Consider the following 25,542-nt stretch of genomic DNA (forward strand, 5'->3'; position numbering starts at 1 on the left):
ATGACGGTAACTAATAGTAAGGTGCGTGTGTCACGTATCTGTCCCTTGTTTCCCCAGGTTGTTTGGGACTTTTAGTCATTTTTGTATTCCTTAGTTCCTTTTTCCTGTGTTATGTTGTAGTTCGTTGTAGTTCTTTGTAGTCCAGCTCTCCAGCCACATCATTACAGAATACCAGACCAACAATGAATCCAGCAGATCTTGTACCCCCAGGAGCCCACTTAACCCGATTTTTACTTCTGAGTCGGACCTATGCCGTCACCTCTACGCTGTAGGCTACCTGTCGGCTTTCATTTATACTTCTGTATCGTTGTCTGAATTGACAGGCAATGACCACTAGACGTCAGTGCCCACGTGAGTGCTGCTTGTTTAACCAAGACAAGAGCCGAAGAAGAAGCAGCTCGTTTGAGAAGCATTAGCAGTGATATCGGCAAGTAAACAGTCACTTTTGATGGAGCTTGAGGTGTTAAATACAGAAGAATAAATCGTTTACATAGATAATTCATTCCGAAATGCGTTTGAGTAAACGTGATGCTATTGCAGGGTTTTTTGACCTGGGGGGGGGTTCAAACAGACCAATCACAGCGCTGTGGTCCACGTAGGGTGGGCATTGAGTTGACACATTGTTACAATTTTGGAGAGGTGCTCGTAAGGTCATGCCGTAGGGTACATGGCTCTGCGTAGGCTAAGGCATAGAACTAAGCACGAGCATAAACTGAACTTTACTCATGCTACGCCAGGGCTGCCGCTCCCTTGAGGATCACACACAGGATTTATTGGACCTAGCCCACCAGACACACTTTCTAGATAAGTCACTCATTGTTTTTTACTGTTGCAGTCTCAAAGAACCTCTCAAAACTCAGCTTATCAGTTTTGATCCTCAAGGGAGCCTTGTGAACTTTGTTGAGCAGGCCCTGGCGCAGAGCAGATCTCCCTTCACCGTGGGCATGGTTGAGTAGGAAGCTTCTCCAGAATGTTTTTTGGAGGGGGGGAAGCAGGCATCAGGCTCCGTTGACCACAGAGCTGGACCGGCTATGGAAGCCTGCTCGCACCACGTTAATGGTGGCTAGCCTGGTCATCACAGCCGCCAGCCCATAGCCCGTTCGCAAGATGGCCGCCAGCCCTGAGCCCGTTCGCAAGATGTCACACTGTCGCGGCTTATTTCTGCGATAACAACCGGCTGGCTGTACATTATCCCTTACTTCGTTTGTGTATTTATACCCCTGTGTTTCTCCTGTTAGTTGTCTGGTACGGATGTTCTCAAAGTACATTTACCTTGACCATACGCACACATTCCCCTTTCCTGTTGGTTCAGTGAAAGTTGAACCGAAGGGACCCTGCGGCTCTGATGGAGAGTTTCTGTTGGTAAGACAGTTGGCAGACTGTACAGCTGGACAAACAGTCACGGTCAGTCTCACCCGTCACCCATGTAACGCCTCGTCACATGAAAACCAATCATAAAGACAAAGCAATGGGCAAGTCACATTAAAATTTGTGACAAATTATAAAGTAAATTAACATATGTCACGGAAACAAAGTTACTATTTTTAAGATATTATTTGGATACATATTGTTATCAACTAAATAATCTGTTAATATATAAACATTTTTTACAGTATATGTACATTTTGCTTAAACTGTTGGTTAATCACCTACTTTGTATATGCATACATTAATATACTATCTTTTTTTGTGTTCCCTTTCAGCATAAGAAAATTATAAAAAGTATATTCATCTTTGCAGCAAGTAGAATAAATAAGTAATCCATTCACATTTATCTCCTTGTTGGTTAGCGTGCCTTGGAAACGTAACTGTTATGCAATCCCATCTGGGATTTTTACTTATTAACAGGTGCTACTTTGGACCCCTGACTCAAAATAAACCCATGATAGAATCTATGTTTTATTTAACACAGCACATAAAGTTAAAAACGCGTAATGTGGTAAAAAGAAAGTTAGTACAATGCATTTGTGCTTAACTGCACTCAAAAGTTAGTTTTTTCCCTGTTACCAGTTACTGTGAATATGGCTTTGTAGACATTTCTGATCTTGGTACTGTACAGACACGCCTGTTCTGTTTAAAGCAGTGTTCGCATGCATGAGCTAACTACAACATTTCTGATAAAAGTTACACATAGGCTATGTGCATTGCCTGTACGCCAGATGCACCCGTCTGTTTTTTTCTTCATTAAGCAGGTGAAATGTCAAATTTCTCAGGGGATGGTATAATTTCTTGGAATGGATATTGAGATTTTGCGCACTTACCATTTATGCAGCCAATGGGACGAGACTTTACAGTCCTTTGAGTCTCTCTCTCTCTCTCTCTCTCTCTCTCTCTCTCTCACTCTCATAGGATACTCACATATTCTTTATAGGTGCTGTCTGTTTGTGACTACCAGAGACTGAGATCATGCACACCAAGGAAAACTCATGGTAAATCTAAGTTTTATGTCATAGATTTAATTTACATAGTAAAACACAGAATGACTAACTTTTGGCAAAAAAATTCCAAACTTCAATTAACTAAAACAGGAATTGATAATGTAATTTGGATTCACAGCTGTCTTAGAGTTAAAGCCTCTATCTGTTCAATCAGATTAGTAAGGCCAATACAAATATTTCAGCCCTGCCAAACAACAAGTCACAATATAGAGCAAAATCATTCTCAAATGAGATGCAAATTATATTCATATTTGACTTCTGCATGCTAAAAATTTGCTTTTTCCAATGTTTTTGGACTCGTTGGAAAGGGCAAAACATTTTTAAAATGTTCATTTCATTCGAAAAAAGGTGATCCTTTATTACATTATACCAGCTACCTGTTTAGTTGAATCGCTTAAAACAGTCTCTACTGCTTAATTAAAAAATTTAAAATCCTCAACTAATGGAACATTTAGAACATCAGATAAAAACATTTCTCAATGCAGCTGTTGTAAGTGGTCAAATTACAAAATAAGTTTGATAGATTTTGCATTTAAGTTGACGTCTGTTTTGGGAAGTGTTTAATTATCTGCACACAAACTTTCTATTACTGTATTTTGAAAGTGTACTCACATAATCAAGGGATAGTTTACCCCAAAATCATCATTTACTCAACCTCACGTAACCTCATATGAGTATGTGACGACATATAAGGGTGAACTATCCCTTTAAGTTCGTGTTTAAAATGGCCTGCGAGTGCATGCACTTTAAATAAATTAAATATGATACCAAATCAACCCTTTAATTCACGAAAGTCACTACAGAGCAGCTCTTACAGCCTCCTTGAAAATGTTGATTGTGATGTAAGATCCAATGCACTTTGAGTGATTATTTTGAACTCTTATTTAATGTAAGTCTTATTCAAGAGATCGATTTTAAATATCATCTAGGATTTAATTGAATGAAGTGGTTATCTGTCTATTTGCCCATCACTCTTTCCTTCTCTTCAATGAAGCTGCTGTTCGTTTGATGACTGTAAACTGACTACAGAATGGCTGCTGAGCAGGACGAGACACAGGCCGAAGATCGCCATCGTGTGCGGCTCGGGTCTGGGGCTCCTTGCTGAGAACGCCACCAACAAACAGGACGTTCGCTATGAGGATATTCCTAATTTCCCAGTGAGCACAGGTACTGTAAACAAAAGCAAAAGTTCACCCAAAAATGAAAATTATGTCTTTATTCACCCACCCTCAAGTTGCTCCAAATCTGAATGAATGTCTTTGTTCTGATGAACACAGAAAATATTTTTGGAAGAATGTTTATAACCAAACAGTTTTTGGCCTCCATTGACTTACATAGTTAAAACTCTTTTTAGATTTATTTGTTCTGTTGAACAAAAAAGAAGATATTTTGAAGAATGTAAGAAAGTTCTGGGGCGTTTTAAAGATATTTGGAAAATTGTTCAATTACAAGCATTCTTCCAAATATCTTTCTCTGTCTTCATCAGAACAAAGAAGCGTATATAGATTTGGAGCAATTCGAGTCTGAGTAAATGACAACAGATTTTTATTTTGGGGTGTACTGTACCTCTAAAGCTCCAGTGCAGTTTGGATGAAATATCGGATATAAAGAATATGACTCAGTTGTTGGTAATTATAGACTGTGCTTTTCTTGTCTTTTCTTTATTGGCTTAATCCTTAATGATTAGAAAACAAGCCAGAGAGCAATGCTGAAATCTTTGCAGTAATAAAGTGAATGAAGCGGAAGTTTTCTTAATCTACATATCGTTTTAGTCAGCATGTTGAGTCTATAAAAATGCACCAGAGAGTTGGCGCCAATGCGTGGACGAATCAGAATCAGTTTTTCTATTCTGTCCCTCATTGTATTGTATGGCTAACAAATTACGCCCAGCTCCCGGTAATATGAGCTACAAAATGAATAACTACTGCATGAATAAAATATAACTGGAGCAAAAATAGCTCCTAATATTTGCCACAGGGACTCCATACTACGATATCACGGACAGATTTAAATATTTATACTTTGAGGTGAATAATCTTTGAGAAACTGCATCAAATCATATTTGCACCACCTGTAGCAGATGTGTGTACTTGGATTATGGTTACAAGAATAATAGCCTTTGCCTAACATTAAAATCTGTCCAATCTGTCAAATTGTTTTAATATCAGATATGATGTAAACTCTCTGTTATAGAGGGGTCATGTTGTTGTCATGGATTGAATTTGATTCGTTCTTGAGTGACATATTGATTTCTGGCTACACACCCACATCTATAACATTTACATTAATGCATTTGGCAGACGCTTTTATCCAAAGTATGCAATTTTAATCAAAATATTAGTTTCAAACCAACCATTGAACACTACAGGAACATTCTTTATTGATATTTTATATTCTACATTAAAAAAGTACATAGTTCATTTCAAGATACTGTATCCATATGCACAATATTCATTTCTGATTAAAATATTAAAGTTTGGTTAATTGGAAAATTGTAAGCCTCGCTATATTTATCTCCAACTTTTCTCATTACACACATTGTTTGGCCAAATTGCGTGGCGTCTGATTAAAATGAAAATCAGCCTGCGTGTGTTGAACTTCATTTGCTCGTTCAGTTTTGGAAGGTTACAGGAAATACATTTCACGCCGAGTGTAACACCCCCCTCTCAGTCTGAGTTTTTCTGAGAGCCATTTGTCAACGCTCAAGCAAGAAAAGACCGATCAGCCCTTGAAAAAATAGAGCTATTATTCCCCAAGAACCTCATTACGCTGCAGGTTTTAGGGCCAAACAAATCTCATCAGAAAGAATTCAAGGTTACACTTATCCTACATAAGCTCACGTTCGCTTAGTTCAATCAACCTATCTAACTGAGCTTATCTAACCACAAACAAACTGCAGCCTCCCCTTGGTTATCATTTTGGTAAAGTCTAACTGTTACTCCTCTAATGATGCTGGATTGGCTGGACACTATCAGTATGTTGAGTGAGCAAAAAAATGCAAATCGATGAACTTTCAAAAACAGCCAAGCCAGCGTGATCTCTAGACTTGGGAAAAGTCATCATTATTAGTCAATTAACATTACATTATCGAAAAGGATTAGATGACTGTTCTATTGGATGGCAGAATATGACCCTTTGTGTACTTATTGCAGAGTAATGCATCATCAGATGGATATCTCCAGTCCTTGGGTAGACACAATATATTAGGAAAAGAGCAAAGAGTAAATGCTTCACAGCAGGAGGTTATTTATCACATAAAGGTAGATTTAGAGCGCAGTACGCTGCATCATGCATTAGATTGTGTTAGAGCAATTCCAACCCGTAACTTTTAAAGCAAAATATAATTCGATGTCATGTAAAATATATTAGAAACAGCAAAATATGCTGTTGTCTTGCACCCTGATGAAGACCTGCAAGGGACGTTGGTGTTTTTAATAGTTAGCCCTGAAAACAAAGGCTTTTAAAATTACTTTTTACTTATATAAGAGTACATGGATATGGAATCATTTCATATATTGGGAAGAATCAATGTTTTCTTTATATATGCCATGTTGAAAGTGCTGTCTATAGACACTATGTAGGCTGACTTGACTTATTTCACCTGATATATTTTGTTTTTTTGCACAGTTCCTGGTCATGAGGGGCGTCTTGTATTTGGTCAAATCAAAGGCAAGTCCTGTGTCTTCATGCAAGGAAGGTTTCATCTTTACGAGGGTTACTCATTGTGCAAGGTGAGTTTAAAAGCTTCAATGGTTTAAGCTTATTTACAAAAAAAAAATTCATTAACAAAAAAAACAGCATGTTTTTTTAAATTGTTCTGTTCTCTCTTTTATTCTTGTACCGTTAACTTGGCTCTCAATAGACTGTCAAGTGGTAGGTCTATCGATTTATAATACTTACATACGCAGTGGTTTCTTGAGGTAAAGGTCATATTGCAATCTGCTTTTAGTTTATTTTACGCCATCAATGCCCGGATTGTGTGTATTTCATATTGTTCCAACGTCAGCTCAAGGACAAGAGAATTCTATGAAAACCGATCCTATTTGCAAAAACAGAGCAGAGCTGTTACCTCCTGTATGGGCCATTAAGTTTATCCGTCACAATCAGAAACCACACTGCATGAATGCTGAGAATGCAGGTGCAGAGAAACAAACAGCCCCTGTCACTCTCATATCACAGTGGCTTAGACAATAACCAGCTCAAACAGCTGTGGGTAATGCCAGTGATGGTGAATGGGTTTGTGTGGATCAAAATATTCATTTTATAAATGTGTGTTTGGGGAGAATAGCGTTTTAGCAAAGAAACCCGTTTTGTGTGATTAGATTGGGTTAAAGTTAATTTTAGGTTGCCAGAAAGGATAGAGATATTATTAAAATTTGTTTAGTTTTGTTTACACAAGTAAATGAAACATTCATGTAAACACCAGAATAGATCTTGAGGCCAGAGCTTTTATGTTTTTTTTTCTTTTTATTATTATTCATGTCAATTTAATTAGAATTTTGAGCAAAGTATTTTATGTAATTTTCTTATTTATTTTTATCTTGCTAAATTGGTAATTTATTGTGTTTTTCTAAATATTTTATTTATTTCTTAAGTTGTTTTTAGGTTTTATATTTTTATTTCCAATTTTTTTGCCTCAACTTATTTCAGTTTATTGCTAAGGCATTTCCTAGTTGTATACAATATATATTTGACAATGATTCCCGTACTAACAAAATAACAGACTATTTTCCATTCTTCATTTGAAACTAAACCCAGTGTGTTTAGAATAAATGTAACTTAAATTGGTTGATTTAGCTTTTGGTTAATCCTTCGTCTACATCTCAGTATCTCAAATGACACACATCTGTCCAGTGGAATAATTAGTCTGTTGTGCCAGAGAACCGAGAGACTTTTTACCAAATTACAGAGGAATCAACAACCTTTTGCCCTGGAGTGGAATCGTCATAGTAATTGCAGGCCTGACAACATGACACAATGCATTAGAATTAGTTGTCATGGTTACCATGCCAATCTACAGCCACACAAGACCTTTTTACTCCTAATGTGTTGCTATAGGGTAAGTCATCAGTGCATTATTAACCACTATATTATTAACCTCTAGCCTTACAAAATACTGCTTTGGCTGTAATGTCATAATGGCTATTTTTCTTTGTGCCATGTAAACACACTGACGCAGCAGTCAAAGGTGCATACTATCCTTGTTTGTAATGGGTCCATACACAATCATTATATTTAGAAAATATTTTGCTCCCAATATAGTATAATATTGTCTAAGTAAATGTTTTAAGTTTGTATCTGTGCTGGTAATATTGCCCATCCCTTTTTACATAATGAGTGTAAAGTTTTATTATGGCAGTTATAGTTTTACAAAGGTGGCAAGGAATAAAAGGCTAAATATCAGTTGTTAAAGATGATGTAACGCACATGCAGTTTTTGCCAATCTCATGTCAATCTTGAGTACCTATATAGTAGTATTGCATACTTCGAAGAGTATGTAGTTTGATCCAATTTATAAAAGACAGTTGTACAATTATTTCCGGAAAAAAGATGAGGGCCTGGAGGCGTGCAGGGGGGTTGGAACTACAGCACGAGCACACGATACATCATTGCATCGATTCACTATAAGTTTGTGTTGTTTTTATTATGCATGAACACGCAGATTGCCAACAAAACACAAACATATGACTTACTTTGACTAGACTGCATGCCCGGCATCTTGTAACGCTCCATCTATCAGTTTGAAACGATCTCCAAATCCAGCGGTATATCCACCGTTTATATAACATTCATCACCAAAATGCCGTGAGCAAACAAACATAGCTAAACCGTCAGCTGAGTGAAGCGGCATTAATTACACATGGATGTGCTTTTTCGGGAGAATTGTCCAATAAGGGACTAAGAACCCTCCGACTAAATAGGAATCCTTGTTAGAAAAAAGCTTTCCGAAACCCGGCGAAGTGAATCGAGCACAGAAATACTAAGTTATACGTTCATGTTTTTAGACAAGTTGACCATGTTAAGCTTGAGAAGCCAGCAAGTTTAACAATGTAAATAAGTGAGAATGCATGAAATAGCACATTACCTCATCTTTAAATATCATGTTATACTCTAAAATACACCACAATGCCAACTTTATGCACTCCGCATAATTAGCGCACTAACCAATCAGGTTATTGCATCCTTTATCAAGCTGAGTGTTATTCAGTTGTGCATTTTTTGAATGAACGATCAGACCATTAGCATTTGGCTGACTCAAATCTATGAATCATCACGAAAGTCTGTTCTAACCCACAATATCAGGAGTAAATAAATGTGCACTAATAATCAATGCAATTCATTCACAGTGATGGGATCTTACTAAACATAATGCATTGCATTTTGTATGCTTGAATATTTGCTGTGAAGAATGCTTCTGCTGTGTTTCATGGGAGCAAAGTCTTTGGACAGTGTTCAGACTTGAAGGGGTGGTGCAACGGTGTGTCATGCATTCTGACTTCTTAACATGTTAAACGTGCTGTCTTCTCATGCTTAACATGGTCAACTTTTTATTACGTAGTATTTCTGTGCTCAAAACACACTCCCCCAGTGTTCGTACAGGTTTCGGAAAGGTTTTTCGAACATGAAAAATCGTTACGTAACAACTTTTCTCAGGCTCTTATTGGACAATTCTCACGGAAAAGCACACGGCATAACCACTCATCAACCAGGGAAAGCGGGAAAAGAAGCATGTGCACAAGTCACTTTCACTTGTGTGCAGGAGAGAGAGAGAGCAATATGTTCGCGAAGTTCAGCTTTGTTGTTTGTTCGCTGCGTTTGGGTGATGAATGTTACATAAACAGTGGATATATTGCGTGATTTGGTGATCGGTTGAAACTGATAGATGGAGCGGCGGTCCCAGCGCTAAAAGATTCTGGACATGAACCGCATGCGGTAAGTGAAACTGTTTTCTTGGCAATGTGTGCGCACGTGCTTTAGTTCCGCCACTTCCATAACCGTTGCATGTTTTCGGAAATAATCGTACAGATGTATCTGTCTTTTATGAATGTGATCAAACTAAAAACTCTGCGGATATTTGAAGGGTGCAATTTTATTCTGTAAGTACTCAAGATAAACATGAGATATGCAGAAACTGTCTGAGTTAGGGCTGCTTTAAGGCTTGTTTGTGAGTGTTTCAGTCTTTCAGATACTGTATATAAAGCAAATAGAGAGATGAAAACTGTTTAAATTGATAATTATTGGTTGGTTTCATGATGTTGTTTTGTATTTCCCAAATAAATGTGCTTTATACATATTAAAATATATTTTCTACCGGCTTTTCTTTTTATACTGTAATAGAGCTTAAAATAATCTACATGACTCTTTTCACTATACAACGCAAATTATACACTAGGCAACAAAGCAAAATGAAATTCATTAGTGCACAAAAGTGCACCGAACTCAAGCTTGCAGTGATATGTAATTATTGAACCATACGTAACGCAGCTCCTAGATCTTTGGAGAATCAAATGAAAAGTGACTTCTGATCTCCAACCCATGAAGATTGGCTTTGATAGAAGGCAGCGGTATTTGGGGTTTATTTTCTGAAAATGCCTATGCACCACTTTGACCCGTCGGTGTACACTTGTAATGGGAGTGTTGCTGGTGGCGGCCCCACACATACACCCTGGTTCATCAGCCAGAGACAGACTGACAAACTGTGACTGTCTAATGTGCGGTGCGTTACTGAGCCTGTGAACTCACTGTTCATCTTCTGCTCATACTGACACTTCTCTTAATGGCATTCTCCTCCCCGATCTTTTATTTATCCAGTTTGGAATTACTAAAGCTTATTTCCTCCATACGGAAAGCTGTGGCTGGCCACTGTGGAAAACTATTGCACAGTTTGCCATAGTTGCATTTTGGTGTTTTATTTATGACTTCTATAGGTGTAGGGTGTAACTGAAAAAATTACTGTTATTAGAAATTAAATAATAACAGTCAAAAGGAAGGTGCTAGGTTAGTGAATGTGTTCTTTTTATTTATGGTAGATTCTGACATTTAAATCTTTTTCTAAATATCCACATACAATATCTATATTATTTTAATAATATTTTCTAGAATAATGTTTAATTTCTGTCATAAATTTCTGTTTTATATTCAAGATGTGTTTATGTGGTTTATTTACTTTCTTTCATGCAATTGATGGATGCTTTTATCCAAATTATGAATTACTTTGGAACCAAACCCAGGACCTCGGTGCCCTATGCTTCCCTTCTTGAGCTATGTACAAAAGCCACACTCATGTGGCACTAAGGGTTTAGTGAACGTACAGTACCTGAAGATCCTTTGCTGTGTGGCAATCTGTTTCCTCTGTGTGGGTATTTTTCCAGGTCACATTCCCTGTTCGAATCTTCAAGCTGATGGGTGTGGAGACCATTATCGTAACAAATGCCTCTGGAGGTCTCTGTCAGGATTTTAAAGTGGGAGACATCATGGTTATTAAGGATCATATTAACTTGCCAGGGTTTGCTGGACAGCACCCGCTGTGTGGGCCCAATGATGAACGGTATGTTAAATGGAAATTGAGACGGGGGAAGTTGGGATGTGCTACTTTCCATTGAATAGAACTGGGTGAAATCTTAAATTGTACATCTCTTTAGGTTTGGGATCAGGTTTCCTTGTATGTCTGATGCTTACAGCAAAGCCCTGAGGAAGCTTGCTCTAGACATCACTGCCGAGCTGGGCTACTCCAATTTTGTGCACGAGGGGGTCTACTGTATGGTCAGCGGACCCAACTTTGAGACCATCGCTGAGGCACGCATGTTACACATTTTGGGGAGCGATTCTGTAGGTATGGACTATATGCATGTTTATTCATGTTGTATTTATTTTCTTTTAAAGACTATTGCAACCTCAACTAATAATACATTTTTGTAAGAAATAGTTAAAAACAACACATTTTGGGTTCAGGTTAGGGCAACACATCTCTGTTTTGCGTTACTTTCAACACAACTTGTCGTAAAAATCAACATGATGTGTGTTAAAATAAATAACACCAAAACAATGTGTTAAAATTAACACAAACATGTGTTTTTCTTTATGTTATGTTAGTCAACATAAAGTTGCAAAAGCTCAATATCTCAAAACTGCTCAGGATGCAGATAAAGCGATAATTTGACACTGTCATCTGTAAAATAGGTGCATCTAAGGAGCTATTTTCTATATGATGTTACACACTGTAACAAAAGGGTGCAATACTGTATTTATGTTTTAAAAATCAGTTTTTTATTTGTAGCCGATTCACCTGTATTTTAAATTTGCACTGCATTAAGTTGTGTTTTAGGGGTAATCAAATATCCGCCTAAGTAATGTTCTGGCACGTTTTTGATTTTATCTATTTATTACAGTGTATTTTGTTATACGTATATCAAATTTGTGAGGATGCTTTAAAAGCAGTCAGCACGAAAATAGCAATACCAAAGGAAAGAAAATATATTTTTCTATATTTAATAACTGTATACGTTTGACTATGTTTGAAAAACATATGGAAAAACATATTGTTATACATTTACACTGGCAGAGACACAAACACACTATGATCAGACTTGTCTGTAGGAGCTCTTCGGATAAGTTGTTTAACTGGTTTTCCTCTGTGTGCCGTGCAAATTCATTAATAGGTCCTTCATAAAAATGAGTTAATAATGATGTGCCATATTATGGCAGGAGGAGCCCTGTCCTGTTGATAAGGATTAGGCCCACCCAAAGGGCTAAAACAGACCACTTCAATCAATACAATTATTTAATCAGTGATCTCAGCAGTACATACTCACCGCTGGTCCTCTGATGGTCTGAAGGGTGGGTTTTGATTATTGACCTTAGATTACAAACAGCCGAATGATTAATATTTCAGGAAAGAATATTTCCAGCCAGACCCCAGTAGTCTTTATGAAGTAGTAAGAAAGACCCAGAAATGGTCTGCTTTTGTAATGTGCCATATTAGAGATAAGTGCCAGTTAATTATGTTTCTCTCTCTATGGTTCTGGTTGTGTCTGCAGGCATGAGCACGGTTCCTGAGGTGACTGTAGCCAAGCACTGTGGACTGAGGGTCCTGGGCCTCTCGCTCATCACCAATAAGGTTTCTCTGGACTACAGCCGGGAGGAGAAGGTCAACCATGAAGAAGTACTGCAGATCAGCAAGATGAGAGCTGAGATGCTTCAGAATGTGCTCATCACTTTCATCGCTCGCTCTCATCAAGTGGAGACCACCAATAACAACCCCAATGCTGTGTAGTGTCAATCAGACCGATGAATCAAGGGCTTCATCAATGTTCTTCTACATTTAGTCATTTAGCAGACGTTTTTATCCAAAGCCAAATTAATGTTCAATGTTCCAGCATTGTATAACTAAATATGTTTTTGGTTTAATTAAGATTCTAAATTTAAGATCATAAATCTTTATTTGGGGGGCCGCAAAGCGATGCACTCTAGACAAGGGGGCCTTACAACAACAAATGTTTGAGAACCACTGGTTTACACTGTTTATCTTTAGTGGATGTGGATTGGTTGAAAAGTAGATAAAGGGAGACCTCCTAATGCTTTAGAGGGAAGCTAATTGATCTCCAGAGGATGGTTTAATCTTGTTTTTCTGTATTCAACTTTGCATTACAAGAATGCAAAAGCGCAAAACTGTAAATCAACATACCTCTGTTGATATGAGGACGAGGGATTTAAAAATACTTCATTTTTAAGAACCAATATAATTACAATAATACTGTGTTCAGGTAACAGATTTAATACGTTCTCTCCAGTTATGTATTATAAATACAAAAATCATATTTCTCTATTCCTTCAAGTGATTTAAGGTTTTACTTGAGAAACAAAATGATGTTCAGAAGAAGTTAGAAAATGTTACTGACAAATCAAAATTACAGTAATTTTAAAATGACTGCTGTAGAGTTTAAATGGACTTTTTTCATTTATGAAACAACAGCAAAATCACTTTGCACGAGCTGATCAATTAGTCCTAATTCATCAGTTTTATAAATGAAACTAATAAAATTTAGCTTTGCTCTGTAAACAGATTCATCTTTTTTCTATGGGCTTGTGATAATAGAAACTAAATGATGCTGTACCAAAAGATGGAAGGAATTGCCATGCAAGAACACTAAATGTATAATTTAGCTATTGTAAACACGTTTTGAGATTGCTTCATTCACCGACAGTCCTTCGCTTTTTCAGCTCTCATTGGATTTTGGTTCATATAAATATCACCTGGGAAAACCTGGCGTCACGTTTATGTAATCTTGGGGGACATAGTTTTGAATTATAAATACTATTCTCTAAAGACTTTCGTTTTTTCTTCCAAGATGCAACTTTGAGGGTCAAAAAGTCATTCTTCTAATTAGCACCATCTTATAATGGGTACTCCTATCAATAAAATAGATTTTTACCGAATCTAGAGTTTTGACCGAGTTGACGTTGCGGGCATAACCTTCTTTGATTTTCTTTGCATGTCAAATACAGAAACCAACGGGATGGGTTCAAATGAATTTAATTGCCGACAGCTGCATTCCTGTTTTTGGAGTCAGCAGGAAATATTGGTCCCCTCTGAACATTCTTTCGAGTTTAAAAATTCTGCTATAATCTTGACGATCTGACTCTATGTTCTTAAAAATCCTTTTCCGAATTTAAGTTTAACTTTAACTATTTAAGCTCTGACACATTCACAAAGCATAAAGTGTTTATTGTGCCAAAATCTAGGAGTCCTGACTTTAAGTTAACCAGGTTGAGAGGGTTCCAAAACACCCTGCACAAATACCCAGATCTGTGCAGAAGTCTATCGGGATCTGGTGGGGCAAAGCTGCAAATAAAACAGGAAGAAAGGCTGAATTATTTTGCAAATGGCTAAATTGCTAATTATTAAAAATTATGAATGCAATAATTTTGCAGATCATAATAATTTCAGTGTAGACAATTTACCATGAAAACAAACAAAAATAAAAATGAGCAAGTAAGGAATAAGTAAACGTATGAGTGATCAAAAAAATGACTCAAAGGTTGCTCAATAATGAGCTGCGTAATGGATAAATTGCTGTCGCATGAAAAACAAAATGTAGGCATCTTTTACTGAAGGGAGTTTTCAAATTCCTAAAACAATTATGCAAAGTCACAGAGTTGGAATGTTCCAGTGTGTGAACCGTAGTCAGGGCCTTAGAATGTCAATTCATGAAAGCTTAAAAGGAGAGTTCACCCAAAATGCATTGACCCCGTTCACTTCGACTATATGGACAAAAAACCACAGGGACATTTCTCAAAATATTATTTTTCATTACACAGAAGAAATAATCATTTACATTTTTTAAATGACACGAGGTAAATAAATAATGACCAGGAAAGTGAACAAATGTAAGACAGAGAAATGTATACAGTATAAATGGTAACAATGAAAATGTCTTCCGGATCTCCTACGTCTAGAAAACCGACTGGTAAATCCTTTGGAAGTTAGCACCGTGATGGACACTGGACTACAATACGTCAACCAACTAAATGATCTGTTGGCCAAAATTAATAGATATGAAAAACTTTTTGACAGTGGTAAAAGAAAAGCACAAATAATACAACACTAGATAGTCATTGTTAATGTAATATGGCAAGGCATGTTCAGAACCAGATAGATATGTGAAACGTCCCTTTAATGAAATCAAAACTGTGGATTAAAATCTAAATATTGTCAAAAATCAAGTTTGAGGTGTTGAAATTATAATTCCATTATTTCAGTATTCGGCTGATTTTAAACACATACAGTGGCTATAAAACAAGCAAAGATATTTAAAATAAATCAGACATCATCTGGTGTTTATCTCAGCACCTGAGGTGTAGATGAGTTGTTTACATGTGCAGGTGCCACCGTGCACTTGTTAAGGTGTGATGTAAGCTTCTCACAACATTACTCTGCAGGAGTGTTTCATAATGGCCTGACTCACACCACAGCTGTCAGACAACACATCCACTATACACAGTGTCCAGTCCCTAGCCTCCAAACACATACCACCTATCCAAACACAGACAAAACAACACAAAGACATGAAGTTGCAGGTGACAGCATAAGGTTGACTAGTCTCTTTTGGTTTTGTGATTTGAACCATGATCTTAGTGATTCATAAAGCACATAAATGCTTAAAAACAGGAGTGACCATTAACACCATGTATTCTAATTTAAGCTCATTTCACTCAGTGTGTCAGTTATGGTTTTAAATTGCATGAGGGGGCTTGTGTGGAGAGCTGTCCATCTATCTGTCTGTCTGTCTGCCCACCTTACAGGCAGGGTGCAATGACAGAGAGCCAGCAGTCATTTGTCTGGGTGGGAGCCTCATTAAAACATATGGAGAGCAATTATCGCTCGGGTCATTGCTTGAATGAATGTTCTGTAAACAAGAGAAAAGGCACAAAAGCAACAAATCTAGCAGTGGAATGCTTTCTGTAGAGAGAAAGCGGAATTGTTTCTATGAAATTCAGGTTTGCATGAGTTTGTAGTGGTGACACTTATATTTAACCATAATATTAAAACCATGATCTTTGAAAGTGTGTAAATTCTACACATATGATGACATCAAAAATAATCCAGCATCCGTTGTTTTGCTTTAAAGGAAAGGTTACTGCCAGGGAAAATTAAGACGAGAGTCAATGGGGATGAGATATGTTTGGTTACTGACATTCTTCCAAATATCTTCCTTTGTGTTAAGCAGACATATACATTTATATAGGTTTGGGACAATCTGAGGGTGAGTCATTTTTAGGTGAACTATACCTTTAAGAGCAACAATGGTTACAGACAAGACATTTTTAAGTAAAGATTAATTTGACTGATTATTTGTTGATTTGAAAACCATTTATGTCTGTGTATATATATATATATATATATATATATATATATATATATATATACTCACCTTAAGGATTATTAGGAACACCTGTTCAATTTCTCATTAATGCAATTATCTAATCAACCAATCACATGGCAGTTGTTTCAATGCATTTAGGGGTGTGGTCCTGGTCAAGACAATCTCCTGAACTCCAAACTGAATGTCAGAATGGGAAAGAAAGGTTGCCCGGTCTGATGAGTCTCGATTTCTGTTGAGACATTCAGATGGTAGAGTCAGAATTTGGCGTAAACAGAATGAGAACATGGATCCATCATGCTTTGTTACCACTGTGCAGACTGGTGGTGGTGGTGTAATGGTGTGGGGGATGTTTTCTTTGCACACTTTAGGCCCCTTAGTGCCAATTGGGCATCGTTTAAATGCCACGGCCTACCTGAGCATTGTTTCTGACCATGTCCATCACTTTATGACCACCATGTACCCATCCTCTGATGGCTACTTCCAGCAGGAAATTGCACCATGTCACAAAGCTCGAATCATTTCAAATTGGTTTCTTGAACATGACAATGAGTTCACTGTTCACGTTAGGGCAGTCGTGGGTTAGGGCAGTCGTGGCCTAATGGTTAGAGAGTCGGACTCGTGACCAGAAGGTTGCCAGTTCGATCCTCAGGGCCGGCAGGTAACGACTGAGGTGCCCTTGAGCAAGGCACCTTACCCCTACTTGCTCCCCGGGCGCTGCAGTGATAGCTGCCCACTGCTCCGGGTGTATGTGTGTTCACCACTTGCTGTGCGTGTGTTCACTACTCTCTGGATGGGTTAAATGCAGAGGGCAAATTTCAGGTATGGTTCTCCATAACTGACAAATAGGTCACTTTCACTTTCACTTTCACTGTACTAAAATGGCCCCCACAGTCACCAGATCTCAACCCAATAGAGCATCTTTGGGTTTTGGTGGAACGGGAGCTTCGTGCCCTGGATGTGCATCCCACAAATCTCCATCAACTGCAAGATGTTATCCTATCAATATGGGCCAACATTTCTAAAGAATGCTTTCAGCACCTTGTTGAATCAATACCACGTAGAATTAAGGCAGTTCTGAAGGCGAAAGGCGGTCAAACACCGTATTAGTATGGTGTTCCTAATAATCCTTTAGGTGAGTGTATTGTTAATGTGAATTATTTTGGCCATGATTACAGTATAAAAACATCTTAACAGGGTGACATCCCTAGTTTGTACACTCAAGGCAAAAAATTGCTTCTGGCTCTGTTTGGCTTTTGAGTTTAGCCCTTACCGTATTACCATTACTTATTGCATTTTTGTACATATTTACACACTGTCTCAACTCATAACATGCAATTATTTTATTTTGTATGTAAAAATGACATCGCATTTTTGTGAATATCTCAAATCGAATTGCTTTGAGTAGCCAGCATATTGTAAAACTGCTAAGAAACTATCTAAACCCTGAAGGTCGTCCAAACTTAAAATAGAACTTAAAAAAAATATCACTATAAAATTCTCGCTTTTTCCAGCCAAAGAAGCTCGTATGATTTTACTGTGCTACTTCATTAGGCTATACATTTAATGATTATGAAGGTTGTAGCGAAGCGGACATTTTGCCAATGAAAAATCTCTATTCAATGGGGCCAAACAGCGCACTTCGTGCATATCAGATTGTGAAATGGCATTTTATGTGGCCAGATGTTCCACAGTTTCTATTTTAAGTTTATTACAGAATCAATGTGGTCTTAGTTTGTGTGACATCAGTCCTCATTTAAATGCGCCTCACATCCGTATGGCTCAGCAGTAAGTCACTGGAGTGCGCGCTATACCTGCGGAGACAGAGGTGCGCGCATCACAGTGGAGGAGGGCGCAAGCACGTTTAAATACTGGAGACCTCAGGAACGAGATCACAGCATCACAGTGCGAAACATCAGCACCAGATACACGGCAAAAACATGGCAAACGCTTACCTTCAAGGAGTAGAGATCTCCGCCTCTCAGTTCCTGGATATATTTCATCATTATGACAACGATGGTAATTTATTTCCCTTTTATTGTGGATTCCATGAAGTATAACAGGTTTTTGGGGAAATAATTTCCGGGACTATTTTGTCACCTGCTTTGCAATCGTTTTTTTCCAAGTTTGCTTGAAATTGTTTGTCTGAATTATCTGACGTGACGATCTCAGAATTGGGCAAACGATTCATTTGTGATGTTTTTGAAGTATATTTTTGGTAGATGTCATCTGTGAATTGAAATTGTGTTGTGTGATTGATTTGGGTGTAAATGCTCTCAGGTAATGGATATATCGAGGGGAAGGAGTTGCAGAATTTTATCAAAGAACTACAACAAGCACGAAAACAAGCAGGGCTGGTAAGTCGCACGAGTTTTATTTTACCTTCTGCGTCCTTAAAGCAAATAGATTGAGATAAACTGCAACTATTGCGCTTCATCAATAATATTAATAATTATAATCAATTGCCATAATAATTTGTAAAACGCTGCACAGTGTGGATTAAAAATAAACAAAAATTGAAAACAGAATAAAAGTTACTTAGCAATACGCATTTCAACCAAGATCTGTTTATACTGCATACAGTATGCGTATGGTCATGCAGGGTATGAATGGATCCCATTTTGGTTCTGTAAACGAGTGGCGCAGTAACTACAATATATGATCTTGTCAGACCTGTTAAAGGCAGTGAGAGAGGACGAAAGAGAGGCAATGACTTTATATCTGCTTGTCTCAGTCAGTACACTTGTCCTGCATCTGTCCATGCACATCAGCTGCTCCTGCACTCGTCTGCCTCATAGGATAGATAAAGGATGCATCGTTGTTTGCTGTACAATAACTGCAGTCGTCTGTAGTTGCAAATACTTGATCCTCAAGTGTTATCTATAAGAGAACAGCAAAGAACTGGGTTAAAAACAAAGACAAAAGAGCCTTTTGTCAGGGTTATTGAAGGAATAGCTTGTGGACTTGATGCAATGGAATGAATTTGGATGAAATTCATTACTGGTGTGAACAGTAGTATGTTTCAATCTAGAGTTGTGTAAAGAGTTGGAATATCCATGAAAAAAACATTTATTGGGTACATTGGCAAACAGATGCGTGATGATTTATGGCAGAATTTCTGTATTGAATATATAAAATATTTGATAATAACGTTTAGTAACTACAGTAATTAGACGCTGTCACCCAAAGCAACATGAGAAAATTAGTTGGAGAATAAATGGCTTGCTGAAGGTCACACAGTGAGGGCACATCCCACTCGAACATGCAACCTTCAAGTTACCACTGCTGACAACATACATCTCCACTATACCTTGCAGATAATCTATAGACTTAATAGCTATTGTCATTCACGTGTTTAAAGGGGACAGAAACGGTCCAATCCTCAACTTGAATACTGGGTGGGGTGCATCCTGGAGGTTAAGGCCCTTTATGGCACTATTTTTCACTTGATCCAGCGGCATTATTTCATTGAGATTTCCGTGTCAATGAGTTTCCGACTCCATATTACGATACCTTATTGTCTATCAATTTATGCATAGCTAAACTATACATAATGGTTTATACAGTATAAAACAGAAAAACATTGAAAAATTTAACTTTCCAGGGTCCTTTAAGCACCTTTAAAGAAATACTGTTATACTAATTTGTTTTAATTCAAATCAAATCTATTTGAAAATATATCCATTTTGTCTATCCAATACTCATTTATAAATTTAAAGATGAGTATTTTACAATGGATATCTAACTGCAATGTTAAAAACAACAGCATAATAGAGATGAGACAAATAAAAAACTGTAATTCTATAAAAATAATTATAAAGACGGATGACGTAAACAATGCTCTACACTGGTCCAGAAGAACTTCCTGAACTTCACAAACGTTTTAACACAATACTACCAACAAAATCTATACAGTATAACCAAAACAGTTTGTTTTACATTCTGTTTATTCAAATTCATATTTGTCAGTTTTTATCTGCTAATGTGAAGTTTTGCACTTGCTTTGCATTATTCTGTACTAAACTGCATTATACCAAGATGCCCTTAAATGGGTAGGTTGTTTGAGGAAAGAGGCTCTTGCTGTATATGTTAAAGCGCAGAAGGAAAACACAATCAGCATTGTGCAATGAGGACTGAAGATAACAGCATGTATAATTATCTTTGCTTATTGGTCTTCTTACACATCAGCGACTCAATCAACTAAAAACTTCTGTAGTAAATAGACTGTAACCGCAGCTTTGTTTTCTTAGAATTTTCAGAAGATATTGTTAAGGACTGCCTGTTCATTGAATGTTTTTTCCTCCAGGAACTAACAGACAAAATGAAAGCCTTTGTCGAGAAATATGAACAGAATGCGGATGGGAAAATAGGTATCATTGAGGTAAGAAGTGTTCCTGTGCCTCAGATGGTAAAGTATTGTATTATGGGTTCGAATCCCAGTAACACCCAAGTGATAAAAAATGGATAGCTTGAGCACTGTAAGTTGCTTTGGATAAAAGTGTCTGCCAATTTATGTGACAGTATATGTCAATGTAAGAAAGTTGAATCTCCATGCTGAGGTAATGTTTTTAAAAGTCTTAAATAGATTTTATGACACCAGGGATATTGACCAGCCTGCTATAATGCTGTCAACGTCTTCAGTGTTTAAGTTCCAAATTAAAAAGGTTTGGCATGTTGACAAAGGTAAATGTGTGGCTCTTGCAACTGCCGCCTGCCTGTAATTCTGAAATATAAAACATAAAAATTCTGCAAAACACTTTCAATCTAAAAGACTAAATGCCATTTAATACTGACCATCATTCCTAAAAAATAATCTGTATATTCACATTGAAGCACATGGATTACTGTGAATCAGGGCAGCTGTCAGTATAGCTCCCAGGAGCATCTTGTTTGAGATTTTATGTCTAAACGGATACCCTCAGATCAAGCTGACTTTGACATTTCATAAACTGACATCCCTTCATGACTCACACTGTTACCCTCTCTTTCCCATAGAAATTCATTTGTATTACATGTTTGTATTAAATTGTATTAAATGTACATTTAATACTGTATGTTGATCTCATCCTTTTTCTCTTGCAGTTGGTACAAATACTACCCACAGAGGAAAACTTTTTGCTATTTTTCAGACAACAGTTGAAGTCCTGTGCAGAATTTATGAAGGTACACACTGCTTTTAACCGAAATCATTTGCTGAACATTATATACCAAAATTACGGCAGAGCGCAATATTCACAGAGATGAATTATTTTCCATTAAATTTCAGGCCTGGAGAAATTATGATACTGATCACAGCGGATACATTGAAGCTGATGAACTTAAGGTCAGAAACTTATTTAATATGTTTATTATTTTTATCATCAAATATTTGTGATTTTAAAAATATTCACTGTATTAATACTAAAAAGATTTGAGGACGAATCATCTCTATTTAAAAAAGTCATACTTGAGAAACCCTCCATGCTTGTAGACCTGTATGAGTTATTCATTCAACCAGAAATAAATAAGAGACCATATCAAAATATTTGACTATTTATAGGTTTCATTATGTGAACAATATTTCCTCCAAATTTAAAATAAAAATATTGTTTCTATTTGCATTTATTTGCAGAAAATGAAAAGTGGAGAAACAGGTCAAATAAACAAAAAATGTGCTTTGTATTTTTTTCAGACCTCAAATAATGAAAAGAAAACCAGCTTTATATTCACTTTTAAGCAATGCAACAGTATTTTGTACATGTATTTAGGAAAATTTCCAAAATTATGTTTTATGTGATAACAGATACTGGGGTGGAATGGCCACAATACGTCTAGAAATGTTGCCTAAATTACCATTTGGAATGGTATCTTTATTTTTTTGCGGCTAAATTATCTCCTTGAACCCTTAAAATGAGTATGAGGTTTAAGGTCTTCTTAACAAAAAACATTTACAATAAAATAATTGAAGACGCCCGTCACCTCAGGACAAAACTCATAGCTACAGCAGTCTATAGGTCAATCATACCCAAGAGGTTAGGCTACAGTCTGACAAAAGTTTCCTTTTTATAAGCAATTGGCCCTTTCCTTGCATGTTGACTGAAGTGTAGACAACAAAAGGCTTGATTCCGACCTCAGAGGGGTCTGCTTCACGGCTGAGCAAAGAAAGCACAAAGGAAATTAAAATGAAGGGAGTTTTCTTGCGCAGCAGCCAGATTTACAGTGGGTTAGTTGATATGTGCAATCTGTCAACACCGTACTGCTTTTCGAGCCACTTAATGGACCTCCAAACAGGATGAGGAAAACACAGTTCTGTGAAGGGCTGATGTGGTAGTTTGCAGAAAGTGTGAGAAGAAAACAGAACACAAATCCTTATTTTTGGTGATTTATATGTGCCTTTATTTAAAAACTTTATTTAAGCGTTTTAAAAAAGCACACAGAAAACAAACCTTTATTAATATAAACATTATTCTGTAATATATAGGAGAGTCAGGTCTCCTTAAGAGGTGGCTGATTCGTATGAATTTGTGCGTTGTAAATTGTACAAAAACGTATGAATACTAAACAAAGCAATACTAAAGCCCCACCCCTAAACCTAACATCAATGGCGCCAAAAAACAAATCATTCTAAAATGTATGAACGAGATCGTACAAATTAGCTAAAATAAGCCTCAGTTGGACATCATTTTTGGCGAAGACTGTACTTTAACATCCATACATTAGTCCGTGTATTCTTCCAGACTGTAAATGTAATATAAAATGATGTTGTGTTTTTCAGAACTTTTTGAAAGATTTACTTCAGAGGGCCAAAAAACCATACGACGAAAAGAAATTAGAGGAATACACACAGACTACGGTAAGACGGCTACAAATCTTAACAGATCTAGCCCAATTCGGCGCCGGCTCAGAGAGTTTCTCAAATTTAAGAGAGGAAATGTTGTTTGAATTTTTACAGCTTAAAATCTTCGATTCAAATAAAGACGGGAAATTATGTCTGTCAGAAATGGCGAGGTAAGTGGGTTTGCGATTTCATAAATATTTATCACTGGCGTTTAATATGAAGTGAAAATTGGGAATGCGGCGTGCCTTATTTTTAAACAGGCTGTTACCAGACCAGGAGAACTTTCTACTAAAATTTCAGGTTTGGCTCCATTAAGAATTCAGTTTACACTATAATTCTGATAATAACCTCCTAATCTGAACAAACTGTTTTCCTCTTTTTATCAGGGTGTAAAAATGGCCAGAAAAGAGTTCAACAAGATTTTTGAGTTATATGATCAAGTAAGTCCCTAAATATGCATCTGTATATCAAATCCTCTGTTCAACCTTAAAATACAGCACATGAAGCCAAAAGGTACTGCTGGGTACTAAGTGGGGACAGTAAACCACAGTGTCTGTATTTGTATAAGCACTGAGGAAAGGCATTAGTATGCAAGGACAGTTCTTTTTCTGGATATCACTGCCAACTAATTTAAACATTTCTGTCCAGGCTTCATTGTAATGTATCACTGTATCCCTGAATGGGCTGAAATCTTTACTGTTGATAACAACAGATCAATAAGAATGGACTTCTGTCCAAACTATGGAAGTCAATGGGGGCCAATGCTGTTTGGGTACCAGCGTTCTTCAAAACATCTTTATTTGTGTTCTTGAGGAGAAACTCACAACTCAAAGTATATTGCTATTTCAGGAGGACATCTAAATGTCTTAAGCCATCTGAAAGTTAAAGGCACAGATTCTCTGGCTGTTATTTCTTCAGAGAACCAAATGAGACCCAGCATGTCATTGCATTGACTGTGCAAAACCGATCCTCAATGCCCTGATTTTCAATCTCTCCCCAGAGAACATTGCATGAGGCATCACTAATGTCTCTGTAGCAAATACAGGAAATGATGGTAAAGTGGCATGACGCTGAGCTTCCTCAGTGGCTGTCACAAATGTCTGCTTGTTAACGTTCACACCGCTCTCTGTCTCTCGCAGGACAGGAATGGTTACATGGATGAAAATGAGCTTGACGCCCTCCTCAAAGATCTTTGTGAGAAAAACAGCAAGGTAAAGGTCTAACAGACCAATTATTCTGAAATTTTGAACCTTCGTTCTCGGAGATAAAACAAATGCAAACATTAAAGATGTTCTTTCTTCAACAGGTGCTAGAAGTAAAAAAAATCCCGACATATAAAACCGCCATCATGGCTCTGTCTGATGGGGGAAAGCTCTACAGAACAGAGTTAGCGCTTGTGTTGTGCACAGAGGAGATGTGAAGCCCCTCCCCCAAACACAACACCCACCCCTCTTTACTCATACCATCCCAGAACCACGCCCACCGCTCACCTGTCAAGTGTAAAGTAGCTAGATCATATGTATATTTACGTTCTTTTATTCTGAACATTGACTTCGCAAAGACCGGCAAAACGTACTTTTCAATTCGTTGTTTCTATACCGTTTCTAACTGTACAGATTTTTTCAATAATAACAGACACGAAACTTATGAACTGTGCCATGCTCGCCGCATACACAAAACATGTCCTTTAACAAAGAGGAAACGAAAAGAAATACCCTTCCAACATCAAATATATACGCCAATATTTATTTAATGAATATTCTCAGTAATAAAAGACTTATCTTACGATATTGTAGCCTAAAGCAATAACATCATACAGAATGCTGAAACACATGACCTGTTGGTGGGACCTATATTGAACTTTAAATGACTTCTGTACATTTATTTTGCGATGCATGTTTGTAGATGGCAGCTCGTGGGGAATTTCTGACTGTAAGCACATGCCAAGTATAATGCATCGCCCCAGTCCTGTCTCTGATGTTAGATCAACATTATTTTGCACTGTAAACAATGACCTGCTCTTCTATTCTTAACATAATAGACACTGTGTAAGAAGATATTAAACTTATTGAAAGACTGACTAAATTACATATCTTTTGTGTGCGTTGTGTGTTTCTTCCATCCACAGAGATTGGTTTCATATGAACAGCATCACAACATGCATACTGTTTAGTAAATAAATATTTATTCATACTTCAGTGTAAAGCCCTGCCTTGAAATGTTGCATGATTAAGCCCTTGCTAAAGCAGAGTTCATCTCTGTAGAGTAACTTTTGGAGTTTAAACAGATCTTATCTTGGAAATTGAAGCAGTGACCTTCAGTCACATTTTGTGTAGGACTTCAAGATATACATCTCGTTTCATTTGTTACCAAACAGATACATACTCAAAACATAAACCAAATTTCC

General features: G+C 37.1%; 2 protein-coding genes across 3 annotated transcripts; both read left to right on the top strand.

The window, feature by feature from the left end:
- The first annotated feature begins 1,238 nt into the window (after positions 1–1,238).
- Positions 1,239–15,152, top strand: pnp4b (purine nucleoside phosphorylase 4b). 2 transcript variants are annotated; one of them, XM_079469278.1, is made up of 7 exons: positions 1,239–1,404; positions 2,350–2,429; positions 3,433–3,605; positions 6,066–6,169; positions 10,811–10,986; positions 11,081–11,271; positions 12,476–15,152. In XM_079469278.1, exons 2-7 carry the CDS (start codon positions 2,407–2,409, stop codon positions 12,709–12,711), a joined length of 903 nt encoding a protein of 300 aa, XP_079325404.1. In that variant the 5' UTR covers positions 1,239–1,404; positions 2,350–2,406; the 3' UTR covers positions 12,712–15,152. The 2 variants fall into 2 exon arrangements, with proteins under 2 accessions (XP_079325404.1, XP_079325405.1); XM_079469279.1 differs by lacking the exon at positions 1,239–1,404 and adding an exon at positions 2,082–2,192.
- Positions 15,153–18,136: 2,984 nt separating this feature from the next.
- Positions 18,137–25,224, top strand: calb1 (calbindin 1). The gene is made up of 11 exons (XM_079469056.1): positions 18,137–18,337; positions 18,599–18,675; positions 20,625–20,699; positions 21,401–21,481; positions 21,585–21,641; positions 23,073–23,150; positions 23,250–23,305; positions 23,396–23,435; positions 23,522–23,575; positions 24,275–24,346; positions 24,442–25,224. Exons 1-11 carry the CDS (start codon positions 18,259–18,261, stop codon positions 24,553–24,555), a joined length of 783 nt encoding a protein of 260 aa, XP_079325182.1. The 5' UTR covers positions 18,137–18,258; the 3' UTR covers positions 24,556–25,224.
- The last annotated feature ends 318 nt before the right edge of the window (positions 25,225–25,542 follow it).

The sequence above is a fragment of the Barbatula barbatula genome (genome assembly GCF_947034865.1).
Source record: "Barbatula barbatula genome assembly, chromosome: 12".
Taxonomy (NCBI): domain Eukaryota; kingdom Metazoa; phylum Chordata; class Actinopteri; order Cypriniformes; family Nemacheilidae; genus Barbatula; species Barbatula barbatula.